The 15,166-nt window shown below is 62.0% G+C and overlaps 1 protein-coding gene across 1 annotated transcript; it reads left to right on the plus strand.

Moving 5' to 3' along the window:
* Positions 1-1,253: 1,253 nt before the first annotated feature.
* Positions 1,254-11,492, plus strand: GRIN2C (glutamate ionotropic receptor NMDA type subunit 2C). The gene is made up of 12 exons (XM_068413259.1): positions 1,254-1,661; positions 3,285-3,880; positions 4,405-4,519; positions 5,104-5,315; positions 5,389-5,602; positions 5,951-6,104; positions 7,358-7,483; positions 7,577-7,806; positions 8,002-8,162; positions 8,735-8,922; positions 9,547-9,779; positions 10,140-11,492. Exons 1-12 carry the CDS (start codon positions 1,254-1,256, stop codon positions 11,490-11,492), a joined length of 3,990 nt encoding a protein of 1,329 aa, XP_068269360.1.
* The last annotated feature ends 3,674 nt before the right edge of the window (positions 11,493-15,166 follow it).

Here is a 15,166-nt window from a genome sequence, read left to right on the forward strand (position 1 = left end):
GGTTTATTTCCTGCGTTTTCAGTCCAACGTGCTGGCAGTGTTTTCGCAGCGTGCCGAGGGTCTGTCCATCACTGCGGCACGGAGGGGTGGGGGGGTCCCCAGGGCAGCCCAGACCCCAAAACCATCCGGGACTCGGCAAGGGGCTCCTCTGGCTGTGCCGAGGATGCGTTAAGCAACAGCAGCTCTTAATTGCAAGTGACGTTTCCAGGCGCCAGCTGGCATCTTGCTGCATGGAGCGACACCGGTGCGTGGCCGGTGCCACCGCGGAGGGCAGCTTGTCCCCCTCCCCGCTGCCCAGCGTGGCACCGGGGCAATGGCCCTGGGGGCAGCAGGGCTTGGAGGGGCTCGGGTGCCCCCAGACACAAATCTCGCCGCGGGCTGGTTTTCCCAACGGGCTCCGAGGAGGGGGTGAGCTCCAGCACGGGGGGGCATCGCCGTGGGCAGGGACAAATGCATCCCCCTGGGGGCTGTCACCCTGCCTGCTGTGCGCTGGGCACTTGTGGTCAGAGGGAATTGGGGACCTGGCAGGAGGATGTGTGCAAACACCCCCCCAAGCCTGGCTTTGGGGTGCAGCCCAGCAGAGACGCAGCACGGTGGGTGCCCAGCGTGGTGGTTCTCCCCTCCAGGAAGGGGGGAAAGCTGAAGGATGGTGTTTTTGGGGAGAAACGTGGAGATTAGGGGCTGGGTGGGCACTTTGTTTGGGATTTGGGAATCAGCAGTGAGGGGGCTGGGGCGGGGTCATGGGCAGGGGACAGAGAAGGGACTGGCTGCTCCGGTGACCATGTGGTTTGCAAAATCCCAACATGGGCGTTGCGGAGCTGAACCCTCCCTCAAGGGCAAAGCCTCGAAATACTGAAGGTGGCTGTCAGCTGTGGAGAGAGGCACCAAGGAGCTGCCAGCTCCTCCTGTCCCCACGTCGTAGCAGTGATGGCTTTTGGAGGAGGAAGAGGGGCGGGAGGGGGACGGTGGTGCTGGGGTGGGGTGGTGGTGGGAAGCAGCGACCGTCTGGAAAGAGTTAGTGGTTGGTGGCACTGGGGACAAGGGACATGGCACTGGGGTGTGCGGTGGGTGGTCATCCCTCCACCACGTCCAGCCTCCAAAGGACGAGGGTCCTGCCCTGCCCCTGGGGTCAACCCTCCCTGGTGCTGTCCCCAGGGCGGTGGGGAGGGCTGGGGTGAGCGGGGCCGGGGGTCCTGGCAGGCGGCTGGATGTGAGGGGCTGTGTCCTGTCCTGGCAGGGACGCGGCGGTGGACATGGGCAGAGCGCTGGCACACGCTCTGCTACTGTCGATGGTGCTGGGCTGCTCGGCTGCCTTCATGGACCTCCTGCTGCCGGGCCCCGAGGAGCCGGTGGTCAACGTGGCCGTGGTGTTCGGGGGCACGTCCTACCCCCTGCACATCCGCTCCCGCCTGAGTCCCCAGAGCTTCCTGGACATGCCCCTGGAGATCCACCCCATCACGGTCATCGTCAACAACACCAACCCCAGCACCCTCCTCACCCAGATCTGCAACATCCTCGCCAGCCACAAGATCCACGGCATCATCTTCGAGGACAACGTCGGCACGGAGGCTGTGGCCCAAATCCTTGACTTCATCTCCTCCCAGACCCAGGTCCCCGTCATCAGCATCAGTGGGGGGTCTGCTGTGGTCCTGACCCCGAAGGTGAGGTGGTTGCCAGGGGCTATTTCCGGGGGCGGGGGAGAAATGAAGGATTATTAGAGAGGGGTAGATATGGGATGTGAAATGCTGGAGGGCAGAGGAGCTGCTGGGCTGCAGCCCAGGGGCTCGTGGGCAGGAACAGGCAGTGGCTGCAACAGCGTGGCCAACCGGTGTGGTGGGACATGGGAGAGGACTTCAGTGCTCTCTGCAAGGACCTTCCCTGGTGTCCTGCTCCCTGTCCCCTCCAGGCTGTGCCCACCACGGGGTGCTGGGGTCTGCCAGGGCAGCGGCAGGGTTGGCATGTCCCCATCCTCCTCCCTCCGCGCCCCACTGGGGCCGGATCCAGCCCTGAACTGGCTGGGCAGGCAGCGTGGAGAAGCCTCGCCTGGCTGTGGCAGCCATCTCAGTTGCACCATGGGCTCACACGGGATTTTTTGGCTTCTCTGCTCCTCGCCGACATCAGAGACTGTCACTGTCACCTGCCTGCCGGGAAGCGCTGGCGGCAGAGAGAGCTGGAGCTGGGCTGGAAGGTGCTGAGTGGGCAGCGATGGGCTGTGGCAAGGCTCGATCCCTCCCGGGGAGATTTGGGCGACCTGCTGGCTGCTCATCTCACCCTGCCCAGCCCAGGCACCAGAGGGGTCCCAGTGCTGGCTCCCGCCCAGGGCAGCAGCCCCCGGGGTGGAGACCCTGCCGCTCCTTGGGGCATTGGTTTCATGCTCTGGTTGCTCAGAGGTTTTGGGGACTAAACCCCCTGGATGGCACCTTGGCAGCCCTGCCTGCACCAACCGGTGCTCCTGGACCACCCCGAGCTGCTGCCCACTGGGGGTGGGTGACGGTGGGTGCAATGGACTCGGGTGGGTGTAGGGGGCTCTAGGTGGAGCCTCACTCAGCTGACAATTAGCCACGGCTTTGCTGTGGTCTGGGGGTTTTTCTGCAGCTTTCTATAGGGGTTGGGTATTTTGGGGGTGGGGGAGGGACTCGTCTGAAGGCTCAACCTTCTCCTCCTCCTCCCATGGGTCTGAGGTCCCCAGCAGCTCCCCAGCTGGGACTCCCTGGGTCTTATCCCTCTAACTGGACCACTGGCCTCATGGGAAAACCTACTTCTCTGGACGTGGAGGGGGTCTGGGTGGCAAAACGCTGCTGCCTGCATGAGACCTTCCACAAATGCCATTCGCTGAATCATTTAAGACAGAATCAGATCAATTAAGGATTGCTAATGAGAGGCCAGATGGCCGGGGAAGTGGGGCGGGGGGGAAGGAGCCGTGCGGGCTCCGGCAGCAGGTAGTGAGTTGGAGCTGGGATGGGAGTTACTCGCCTGGCAGAGCCCTCGCCCCCTCCCCTCCCAGTTTAAGGAGAAATTGTTGGTCTCCTTTGGAAAGCACTGGATGGAATTTCGGTCCATGAGCTGAGAAATGGAGGAGAGGCCATAGGGCCTGACCCTTTGTGTGGGATGAGGTTCCTCAGAGACCACCGGTGGATCAGTCCCATTTTGGGTGTCTCCAGCCCATGGCCCATGCCAGTTCATGGCTCCCTCGAGCCCTTTGTGATGGTGAGTTCAAGACATCTTGCACAGGACACCTGGACCATGGTGCTGGAGCAGCCCCTGAGCCCCTTCTCCTCCCGCAGGAGCCTGGCTCGGCTTTCCTGCAGTTGGGTGTCTCCATCGAGCAACAAATCCAGGTCATCTTCAAGGTGTTGGAGGAATACGACTGGGGCTCCTTCGCTGTCATCACCAGCCTCTACCCGGGCTATAACATCTTCCTGGACGTCATCCGCTCCTTCACGGATGCCAGCTACTTTGGCTGGGAGCTGCAGGAGGTGCTCACCTTTGAGATGAGCCAGGAGCAGAGCAGCTCCAGGACGCAGCGGCTCCTGCGGCAGATCGATGCCCAGGTCCTCATCGTCTACTGCTCGCGGGAGGAGGCCGAGTACCTCTTCTCCATGGCGGAACAAGCTGGCCTCGTGGGGCCGGGCTACGTCTGGATCGTGCCCAGCCTGACGGTGGGCAACATGGAGGTGCCACCTGCCTCCTTCCCCGTTGGCCTCATCAGTGTGGTGACGGAGAGCTGGAAGCTGAGCCTGCGGCAGAAGGTGCGGGATGGGGTGGCCATCATCGCCATGGGGGCAGCCAGCTTCTTCCGGGCCCATGGCTACCTCCCGGAGGTGGGACGGGACTGCCAGGCTCCCGCTGGGGCCACTGCCACCAACACCAGCTTCTACCGGTGAGGTCCAGGGACCCGCTGGGGTGGGTGTGAAATGGGGGAAATGGGGAAACAGAGAGGGAAGGGGCAGGGGAGGAGGAGGATGAAGCTGGTGGGCGGGGGGATGATGCTCGCTGTGGGCTGCAGCTGGTGGTCCATGCCTCTCGGCTGGGGTTCCGCTGGAGCATCTCCCCAGAGCAGCCCTTGCCTTTTCTCATGCCTCTCTGTGACTTGGGACCCACGGGGTGTCTCGGGGGGGTTCCCAGCTCTGCTTCGCAGTGCAAACGTGGCCCCTCGGGGCTGCTGCGGCAGTCTGTGCATCCTCAGCCCTGCAGCGGTCCATCCTTGGTGCCTCCTTGCTGGCAGGGCTTTCTCCAGCTCCCCGCTGCCCCTTGTGTAGGGGCTAAACCTGGTCCCCAGCTCTCATCCCCCCGTGTCTCCGTGGGACCTGTGGCAGCCTGGCTGGAGCTGCAGGAGGAGGAGGAGGAGGGCTGTACGGGGCTGGGATGCACAGCTGGGGTTTCACGGGTGCTGTGTCCCACCAGGCACCTCCTCAACGTGACGTGGGAGCACAGGGACTTCTCCTTCAATGAAGGTGGCTACCTGGTCAGGCCCACCATGGTGGTGATCTCACTCAACCAGCACCGGCTCTGGGAGATGGTAGGACACCCGGAACCTTGGGGATGGGCATACTGCGGGGTGGCTCGGTAGGGTGAGCCCGGGGCCATGCATGGGCTGGGGTCCCACCTTGGGGAAGGCTCTCCTATGCAAAACCCATGGCTGGTACCAAAGGTACCCATGGCAGCATGGTGGGGCTTTGTGGCAATGCTGGACACCAAAGCTCTGCCAAGAATTGGGTTTTTTTTTTCCCTGCAATTTGACTGAAAAGTTCCAAAAGAGGCAAAAACGCAGCTGCTCACCTCTGGAGAAGGGCACCCACATGCCTAGACCTGAAACATGCTGCGGAGGGTGTTTTTCTAGTTTAAAAGTATTTTGAGTGAATTTTGGCCAGGTTTGTGCTCACCCAAGCCCAGTGTTTGGGGCCCAGGAGGAAAAACTTTGCCCTGTGGTCAATTGGTGAGTGGGGAAGGGGGTGCTGAGATGGGCCTCACCACAGCTCAGCTCCAGCCTAACGATGCTCTGGGAAAAACAAGTCCCAAAGACATGGGGAGGATGAAGACGGGACCTCGTGTGACCCCCAGAGCCCCTCGCTGGGGTGACGGTACGCTCTCCCTTGGGGACAGGTGGGCAAGTGGGAGAAAGGCATCATCCACATGAAGTACCCGGTGTGGCCCCGCTACGGCTCCTTCCTGCAGCCCGTGGTTGACAACCGCCACCTCACGGTGGCCACGCTGGAGGAGAGACCCTTCGTCATCGTGGAGAACACGGACCCCAGCACCGGAGTCTGCGTGCGCAACACCGTGCCCTGCCGCAAGCAGACCAACTCCTCCCAGAGGTGAGCAGAGAAGATGGAGCTCAGTGATTTTGGCCACCGCTCCCTGGGCACGCGGAGACACCAGCGTGCTCAGAGCACCTTTGGTTGGCCCAACCTGTTTTTCCTGGTGTGGTTTCAGTGGCGATGGCCTTGTGGATCCCTACACCAAGCTGTGCTGCAAGGGCTTCTGCATCGACATCCTGAAGAAGCTGGCCAAGGCAGTCAAGTTCTCCTATGACCTCTACCTGGTGACGAACGGCAAACACGGCAAGATCGTCCGTGGGGTCTGGAACGGCATGATTGGTGAGGTAGGGGTGGGCATGCCCTGGCCTGGGGCTTCCCTGCTGAGATGGGATTGGGGGTGTCAGCGGTGGGACACGTCCCTTGGCAGGGGACAGCTCGGCATGAGGAGCGGGGAGGTGTGATCGTAAATCATGGTGCTTATGGGCAAGTCTCGGTGGCAGAGGGTGAGCAGGGGAGTCAGCTGAACATTTATGACCCTACAGCTGATTGTGTTTGTGTCACTGGTCATTTAAGAAGTTAACATCAAAAAAAAAAGCCAAAATTTCAGGTTGGACATGCTGGAGATGAGGGATACCTGGGGAAGGTGGTGTAGGTCCCTCTGCCCACCCTGAGACCGTCTGCCCCTTCCCCAGGTGTACTATAAGCGCGCAGACATGGCCATCGGCTCCCTCACCATCAACGAGGAGCGCTCGGAGATCGTGGACTTCTCCGTGCCCTTCGTGGAGACGGGCATCAGCGTCATGGTGGCCAGGAGCAACGGCACCGTCTCCCCCTCCGCCTTCCTGGGTGAGCCGTATGTCCCTCCATCCGTCCATCCGTCTGTCTGCAGGTTCATCCCACGCTCCCGACAAATGCAAATTAGAAATATCGTTGGGTTTTAATAACTTTTTGTTTTAAAAAGCCTGGTTGTAAGTCATAAGGGAAGGAGGTTTTGCTGCCGGCTTTGGGGCTTCCTCATGAATAATCCCTTTATTACGGAGACGGAGGCTGGGATCGGTGGGTTCCTCCTCTTTTCATGACTTGGGTGGAAGAAGGAGGATGGGGACACGGGGGGGGAGACAAGCCGGGGATTTGCCAGCTCTGAGCTCTGCTCCGGGGACCCCTTCTCTCTGCCACCATCACCGCGGTTAAGCCGGGTGCAGGAACCCGCTGGCGCTAAAAGTTTTAATGAGTTTTTAAAAAAAGCCGAGCTGCAGCCTCGGGAGGGCAGGAGAGTGGCCAAGGTCACCACGAAATCCAGCCTGAGCACTCGGCCAGGGCTTGAGGCTTTTGGCAAGCAGCAGCGACCGGCTCGGCTGGAGCCAGGGGTGCTGTGGGGTGCAGGACATCGCTACCTGGGCGCATCTTCCCCCTCCTGTCCCCCCCACGCCGCAGTGTCCGATCCCCCCCCCAAGGTCACCTTGGCCGGCCCCAGGGACAGATGGAGCATCCCGCCACAGTTGGGCAGGGCCGGGGTCCGCTGTCCCCGTGCCACCGCCTCGCGTGTCCCGCGCTAATGAGCCGTGTCCCCATCAGGGGAGGCCTCTCCTCCCTGACAGCGAAGGACTTGCTGACAAATGGACCTCGGCGGCCACGTGCCGAGGGCCCGGATGCATCCCCACCGCTCCGTCCCGGGCAGGTGGGGGCTCGCCACCCACCCCCAGCTCCCGGGGGGCTCTCCCAGGGGCTGAGCGGGGCTGGGAGGGCTGGTCCCATGCCCAGAGCAGGCATGATCCCATGGCCAGAGCCATCGTGGGGGACAACCCATGATCCCATGGGAAACTCTCCTGCTGATGGCCCCGGAGCTGGGCAGTGTCTCGTTAGCGTCTCCCCATTGATTGGTTTTATTTAGGCAGGGAAGCACGGCCACATCCCCCCACCTCACAGCACCCCCTTCCCTCCTGATGTCCTGTGGGTCTGCTCGGCCACGGTGCTGCCGGTTCCTGTCTTCTCTCCGAGGAGAGGCAGGATTCAGGAGAACGAGCCCCGTCTGTCGGGGAGGGCTCCTGGGGAGCTGTGGGGTGTCCAGGGGGGCTGACGGGGTCCCACTTGCCTTGCAGAGCCCTACAGCCCGGCCGTGTGGGTCATGATGTTTGTGATGTGCCTCACCGTGGTGGCCGTCACCGTCTTCGTGTTCGAGTATTTCAGCCCCGTCGGCTACAACCAGAACCTCACCAGCGGCAAGAGTGAGTGGGGGGAGGCAGGAGCTGGGCGGGGGGACACACACATACACCCCTGGCCAGGCTGATGGCTGTCCCCTCTGTCCCCTGTCCCTGCAGGGCCGGGAGGTCCCTCCTTCACCATTGGCAAGTCAGTGTGGCTGCTGTGGGCTCTGGTCTTCAACAACTCAGTGCCCATCGAGAACCCCAAGGGCACCACCAGCAAGATCATGGTGCTCATCTGGGCCTTCTTCGCCGTCATCTTCCTCGCCAGCTACACCGCCAACCTGGCCGCCTTCATGATCCAGGAGCAGTACATCGACACCGTGTCAGGGCTCAGCGACAGGAAGGTGGGGCTGGTGATGGGGCTGGGATGCCTCAAAGATCATAAGGGGTTTTTTTTGGGTGAGGAGAACTTGGGGGGAGGCTGCATGTCACTGCTGGCTGGGCACGGGTGGGTGGGTGGAGGGCTGGCTGTGGGGAGGGCGGACATGCTGGGGACATGGACTCTGTGTGATGCTGCTCCCCGGGGCCCCCCGTTGCAGTTTCAGAAGCCGCAGGAGCAGTACCCCCCGTTCCGCTTTGGCACCGTCCCCAATGGCAGCACCGAGAGGAACATCCGCAGCAACTACCCCGACATGCACACCCACATGGTGAAGTACAACCAGCGCTCCGTGGAGGACGCCCTCACCAGCCTCAAAATGGGGTACGGCTCCCCTAAACGGGGTATGGCTCCCCCAAATGGTGTACGGCTCCCAGAGCTGGGGTACAGCTCCTCCAAATGGGATACAGGACCCCCCAATGAACTATGGCTCCCTGGGATGGGGTACAGTCCCTCCTGGATGGGGTAGGGCTTCCTCAATTGGGGTACAGCTCCCCCTCAAGTGAGATATGGGCTCCCCAGGCTGGGTATGGCTCTCCCAGATGGGGTATGGCTCTGGGCAACTTCCCTGCACGGGGGTATGGGCTCCCCCAAACAGGTTGCAACCCCCTGCAGATGGGGTAGAGCTTCATACAGCTCCCCCCAAAAGGGATGCAGCCCCTCCCAGATGGAGTATGGCTCCCTTAGATGGGATACAGCCCCCCCAGTCTGGGTACTTGCCTCCTAAATGGGGTTATGGCTCCCCAAGATGGGGCAGAGATCCCCCAAAGAGGACACAACCCCCTCCAGATGGGTTACAGCTCCCTGAAAGGGGAACAGCTCCCCAAAAAGGGGTGCAGCTCCCAAAAAAGGGCTGCTGGGTCCCCTCCTCACCCTCCCTCCTGGTTTCGGGGCAGGAAGCTGGATGCCTTCATCTACGATGCGGCGGTGCTCAACTACATGGCGGGCAAGGACGAGGGCTGCAAGCTGGTGACCATTGGCAGCGGGAAGGTGTTCGCCACCACAGGCTACGGCATCGCCATGCAGAAGGACTCGCGCTGGAAACGGGCCATCGACCTGGCCCTGCTCCAGTTCCTGGGAGACGGTAGGTGCCCGGGTGACCTTCTCGTTAGCCCTGTTGCCGTCCTCACCTCGCCCCCGCCCTGCAGACTAACCCAAGAGGGACCAGGCATCACTGTCCTCTCCTTCACTGGAGTGGGTGGCTTTGGTCCCTGGACCCTGCACAGCCTCCACGGCTCATTGCAGGATGCCACCGAGGGGGTCAGGTGAGGTGGTTTTCTCCACCATCTCCTTTCAGGTGACATTAAACCCAGCAGCATCTCTCCAGCTGGGTGCTGGGGGGGGTCATTCCCTCTGGGGGGTCCCTCCTCTTGCAGGCTGTAAAATCCTGGAGATGGCCATGCACAAAACCTGAGGGTCAGGAGGAGAAGCCTGGGGAGGGGACAGTGAGCAGGGCTGGCTGGCACATGGGTGGGGGACAGAGACAGGAGAGGGCCCTGGAGAAGGATGAGTGACCAGTGAGATGCTCAGGCCAAGGGCAGCAGCAAGGGCTGAGCTGATAACAGCTCCAGGGTCTTGGGGGTCATTTTCTCCTCCTCGTCCAACCACAGTAGGGTGGGGATGGGCAGGGGCTGTGCTTGGGGACATGATGTCGGTGGGGGGGGGGTGGCATTTTCACCCCCTCACTGCTGTGTGTGCCTGGCCTCAGGTGAGACCCAGAAGCTGGAGACAGTTTGGTTGTCGGGGATCTGCCAGAACGAGAAGAACGAGGTGATGAGCAGCAAGCTGGACATCGACAACATGGCCGGGGTTTTCTACATGCTGCTGGTGGCCATGGGGCTGAGCCTGCTGGTCTTCGCCTGGGAGCACCTTGTCTACTGGAAGCTGCGTCACTCCGTCCCCAAATCCCACAAGCTCGACTTCCTCCTGGCCATCAGCAGGGTGAGGGATGCTGCCAGGGGCTCTCGAGGGGCCCAAATGTCCTTACATGGTGTCATGGGGCTGGGCATGGCTTGGTGGGCACCACTGCACAGGAGGGGCTGGAGATGCTCCCGCTGGTGTGAGCTCTTGGTGGGGGAGAAAAGCCAGTTTTTTTGTAAAAGGGCTCAGCCCTGGGCGTGACCCGGCGCCTGTGTTAGCATCCCTGGGGAGACGGAGGACGGTGTCAGCGCTGGGGATGCTGCGGAGGGGACATCTGTGCCATCAAGACACCTCAGCATCTCAGCTTGGTGGGGTGGGTTTGTGGGTGCAGGACCCCGACGGCCCCACTGATAGTGGGGGGTCCCCCCCTTCTCTCCACAGGGCATCTACAGCTGCTTTAGCGGGGTGCAGACCCTGGCGAGCCCCGGGCGGGCACCCACGCCCGACGTCACCGCCAACTCGGCCCAGGCCAACGTGCTGAAGATGCTGCAGGCGGCCAAGGAGATGGTGTCAACGGCTAGCGTGGGCGGCTCACTGGAGCAGGCCACCCGCACCATCGAGGACTGGAGCAGCCGCAGCGAGCGCCTCCAGACCACCTTCTCCCTGAGGACACCCCAGCTCGTGGTGCAGAACAGCACCGGTGCCCACCGGGCCCCCTCCTCCGGCCCGGCACCCACCGAGAGGCTGGGGAGACCCTATGCACCCAAGGGTGCTCCCCTGGGGCTGCCACTGCCCCAGCCCATCCCCGTGGACTCACGGCTGCCTGGGGAGGACAAGTGGAGAGGGGCGAAAGAGCACGTCCCCCGCCTCTTCCACCCCCTGAAGTTTCGGGGTGGCTGCGCTGGCGAGGAAGCCCTCCCTGGTTTCCCCCACTTCCCGGCAAAGACCTCCCCAGGGGGGGAATTGGGGGAGCAGGCACTGGTGGGGAACCACATCGGGGCTCCCCTCCCGCCCCCCACGTCCCCCAGGGACCTCCCACCGCCGGACATCTACAGGGAGCACAAGCGGCCGGTGGGGCGAGGGGACCGGCCGCAAAACACCCCCCTGCTCCCTGGGGACGGAGCCCACGGGGGCTCGGGGACGCTGCCCCGGCTGCTCTCAGCAGTGGAGAAGAGGCGGGAGGTGGGCAGCACCTTCCTGCCCCTGTCCTGCCCTCACGGCGCCTTCTCCAAAGCCACCAGGACTTGCAGAGCTGGGGGCGAGCTGGCCAGGCCGGAGGCCGCGGGGATGGAGTGGGAGAAGCCGAGTGGGCAGGCGGGCTCGGGCAGGGTGCCGGGGGAGCGGGGCGAGCGGCGGCGTCCCGGGGGGCCGCGGCGCTGCGGTGCTGCCCACCTGCCCGACCTCTTCCCCGAAGCCGACTCTGGCTGTGGCCCCCGCTGTCCCCAGGCCACCGGCCGGCTGCCACCGCGCTCGCCCATGCCCAGGCTGCCGTCCTACCGCGAGGCCTGCCGGCAAAACCCCCGTGCCACCACCACGCCGTACGCCCGTGTGAACTCCTACGCCAACCTGCCCCTCTACCCGGGGCGCCTCTCGTGGGGGTCCCTGCCGCCCCGTGAGCACCCCGGGGTGCCGGCGGGCTGCGGCCGGGGGGCCGGGCGCTGGGACGGCGGCTGCAGAGACTGCAGGAGGCACGGGGGGACGGAGAGGAGGAACCTGCTGGTGGCGCGTGGGGTGACGAGTCCCTGCGGCGGCGGGTCCTGGCGGCGGGTGTCCAGCCTGGAGTCAGAGGTGTGATGGGGGGGTCCCTCCACCCCCCTGCCTGCCCTTTGCCTGGGTGTCCCCCCGGTCCGTCTCCAGCCTCCCGGGGTCCCGCACTGCCGGCAGCGGGATGCTCCAAGCAGCTCGGCGGGTCCCGTGCGCTTTGGGGGGGTCGGAGGAGCGTGGCGGGGGCTGGGGCGCACGGGCTCGGGCTGTCCCCGCAGGTAGGGCTGGCCGGGGACTCGAGGACACCAACCTCACTGCTGCTGTGTTGCCGTCACGTTTTGGTTTCATTTGAGGGACTCGAAATGCCACGTCCAGGTCATTAAAGAGACATTTTCAACCGGCTGCGGACCCTTCTTCCATGAGCCCAGGGCTGCCCTTGGCTCACCCCTGTGTCACGGGGGTGCTGGTGGCCCTGTGCACCCCCTCCCCGCTCGCCTCCCATCCCTGCTGAGCCCTGGCACGGGCTCGTCCCACCAGCAGCAGCCCGGCAAAGGCAAACGGCACCTCATTAAGCCACGTTGGGGGATAATGACTTAGGAGCCATCAGCCTGCGCTGAGGCCGGAGCTGAGCACCGAAGCTGGAGTTACTGCACCCTGCTCGGGTTTGCGGTGCTGGGAGCTCGGCTCGGCAAGTGATGCTCCCACACTGCAAACCAACAGCACAGCATGGGAAGGTGTGCTGGGGGGGGAAAGAGAGGGGAAAAAAATCCCACCTTCCCAGGCTGATGGAGCCATAAATCAGGCAGGATGGATGAGCCAGGTTTAATTCTTCTCCTGATGTACATGTCTCACACAGCCTCGCTCTGCCGGGCATCATCCCCACAAGACACTGCTCTAAAGCTCCATTTTTTTGGTTGTCTTTTTTTTTTTTTTCCCCTATTTAAAAGCAGCTGTTGGGGTTGCTGGCAGCCACCGAGCAGCCACCGAGCAGCCGGGGCCGCTGACAGCAAGGGGACGAGGGCACGGGCTGCTCCGGGACACCCAGCCCTGCCCCAGGGATGGCTGCAAAGCCCCAGGGAGGTCACGAAGGGCCCGGACACGCGTGGCCCAGGGTCAAAAGCATTGGCAATGTCTGTCTGTCCATCCGTCTGTCCATCAATCCACCCACCCCATCTGTCTAGGGTTAAATCCAGCCAGGCCCCCCCCACATCCCCCAGCCTGGCTCCCATCATACTCCAGTGCCGGTGCTTTAAGTCCTGTTACTTATTTATCATCGCAATTGTCCCTTAATTGCTTTGGCAGCTCCTCCGAAGCCTCCTGGCAGGGAGGGAGGTGCTGGGGTATAAATAAAGGCCATAAATAAATAAACCCGGCTGAAGGCTCCGGGATCCTTGCGGGGCTGCCCCAGGCGATGGCACCCGTGTGTTCGGGGCAGCTCTCCCCAGCCGGGTGCCCCGGTCACCCCCGAGGGTGACAGGCTGGTCCCCAGGAGGCTCCAATACGGCCTGGGGAGCTTTACCCCCAAATTGTGGCTTTTTTGGCCCAAGGAAGCCAGCAGATGCAGCTGTGCTGCCAAGGCCAAGCCTGAGCTGGGGTTGGGGCTGCGAGAACAAAAGGGAGTGGAAAAGGGGAAAAAATTAAATATGAAAAATTCCCAACCCACACTTTAAATTAATTAGTGATGTCCCCAGTGACTCAGCAGAGGCCAAATGGATTTGCTTCATGTTTTATTGAAGGACTTTGCTGAGGACAGTGAGGGACAGGGGATGGGGGTGCTGTGGGTGCTCCCAGGGGAGGTGGCCCTGGGGACGGGTGTTAGCACCCGGTGTAAGGCTGGTCCCCTGCCACCATGGTGGCATTTGTATAATCATCTTTATAGGCTAATTGGGATGGATGAGAAGCATTTTTCTCCCATTCCCGGTGCTGATGTGGGCACTGGGGGGAGAGGAGCCGAATGGGACACGGGGGCACGAGCACCCAGAGCAGGTGGGAGCTGCGTGACCCCCTCCCAGGACCAAGGACAGGCTGAGCTGCTCCTGCAGCATCCCCGCACCCCGCCTGCACCAGGGACAAACCCGCAGGGCAGCAGCAGCCTGGAAGCACCCTCTGCCCGGGCTTTCCAAAGCTGGCGTTGGGTGGTTTAGTGCTTAACAGCCGCTGAGGGATATTATTTCTTTTTGGTGAAATTGCCTAATCAATCACTTTTTAATTCAGCCGGCTCTGGCACCCGGGACGCCCCGGGACACTGCGGGCGTTTATGTGTGAAGAGAAATACGGCTGGCTCGGCTGCTGGCCACCCACCCCTGCTGCTGGCCACCCACCCCGGGGTTCGGCCCTGCTCCGGGGGGCTCTGCCTGCCCACCCCCCTGGCCCTGCTGGCTCTGGCATCGCCACAGCATGCATTATTTTTGCTGTCGGCATCGTGAGCCCTGTCCTGCTGAGGAAAGGGGGCACAAGGCAGGTCAACCATAGGGAGGAGGTGCCCAATGGCAAGGACGTGGTGGTGATGCTATGGGGAGACGGTGGCTCCGGTGAGGGTGGGGGGGCAGCTGGTTAAATCACAAATGGTACAACCAGAAAAGATATGGGGCCAGGAAATTGTTGGTGCCAGCATGGGGAGAGCAGGGTGCTGCCATGCCTGTGCCCAAGGATGCTGGAGGCAGCAGCACGCACAGCCGCCTCCGGTCCCTGCCTCCTGCCAGGGTAAAGCTGCGGCATGAAACCTGCCCTGGGGTCCCATCCGCCCCCTGCACCAACTCGGGCACATCACCGTGCCCCGTCCCCGCGCCGGGGAGAGCCCTGGGGCCGCAGCACAGCGGGGAGGTCGGCAGGAGCCAGCTGGGTGCCAGCTGCTGACCTAGTGGAAGAAGCCCTTTGCCCCAGCATGAAGCCACCTGGGGAATGGCTTCAGGCTGCCGGCAGCCCCCCGGCCGAGCCCCCGCAGCAGGGTGCCCTTCCCCAAGCTGCCGACAGCTCCCAGCTGCCCAAACCCACGCGGGGGAAAGGCTGGTGAGCATCTTCTCACAAACCTCCAACCAGCCGAACTCCCCAGGGGACACGCTGTGACTTGGTGACGTTCAGCCTTGTCTAAACCTGCCTCTCAGGCGCCAAGTTCTTATTTTTCCTTCCCTGTCCGTTGCTCTTCGAAGTGCTGCAAAAGCCCGACTCCATCCCCGATGCCAGTTTGAGCTCAGATTTACAGCCCAAGCCCCGAAATCCTCCGCTGCTTGTGGGCTCCTTCGAGAGAATCACAGCAGAAAGTGTTTATTTCCATCATAAAGATCTGTTTTAATATTTTAACATAAATCAAGCAGCGCTTTATGGTGGTGATAAATTTGCTGGCAGAAACTGCCTTTGCAGCCCGAGGCGGCGGAGCAATTCAATTTGTTTGGTTTTAAGTGTAAGGAGCCGTAATTGAGAAGGGGAAAGTACAGATGTTTTAATTGAGATTGCAGCTACCGCCCAGAGTTGCAGGAGGCTAATAGAGAAGAAGAGGTGAGGGTCTCCATTAGCCTCTCCGCTTGCCATTTCTCCTTGGCCCGCAGCCCCATCACTCACAGCCATCCCCTCCAGGAATAGCTGCTCGGTACTGTGAGATGAGGAAGGGGGTGGAAAAAGAAGCCACACTAAACCAGATGTATAATGTGCATTTTATTGGGTTTTTTTTTTTTTTTAATCCTTTTTTTTGAAAACTAATGACAGTCAGGACAAGCAGCACGTGAGAATCTGTAATAATGAATCGTTAGTGTTGATAACGGCCGAAT

Source organism: Nyctibius grandis, chromosome 15, assembly GCF_013368605.1.
Source record: "Nyctibius grandis isolate bNycGra1 chromosome 15, bNycGra1.pri, whole genome shotgun sequence".
Lineage (NCBI taxonomy): Eukaryota > Metazoa > Chordata > Aves > Nyctibiiformes > Nyctibiidae > Nyctibius > Nyctibius grandis.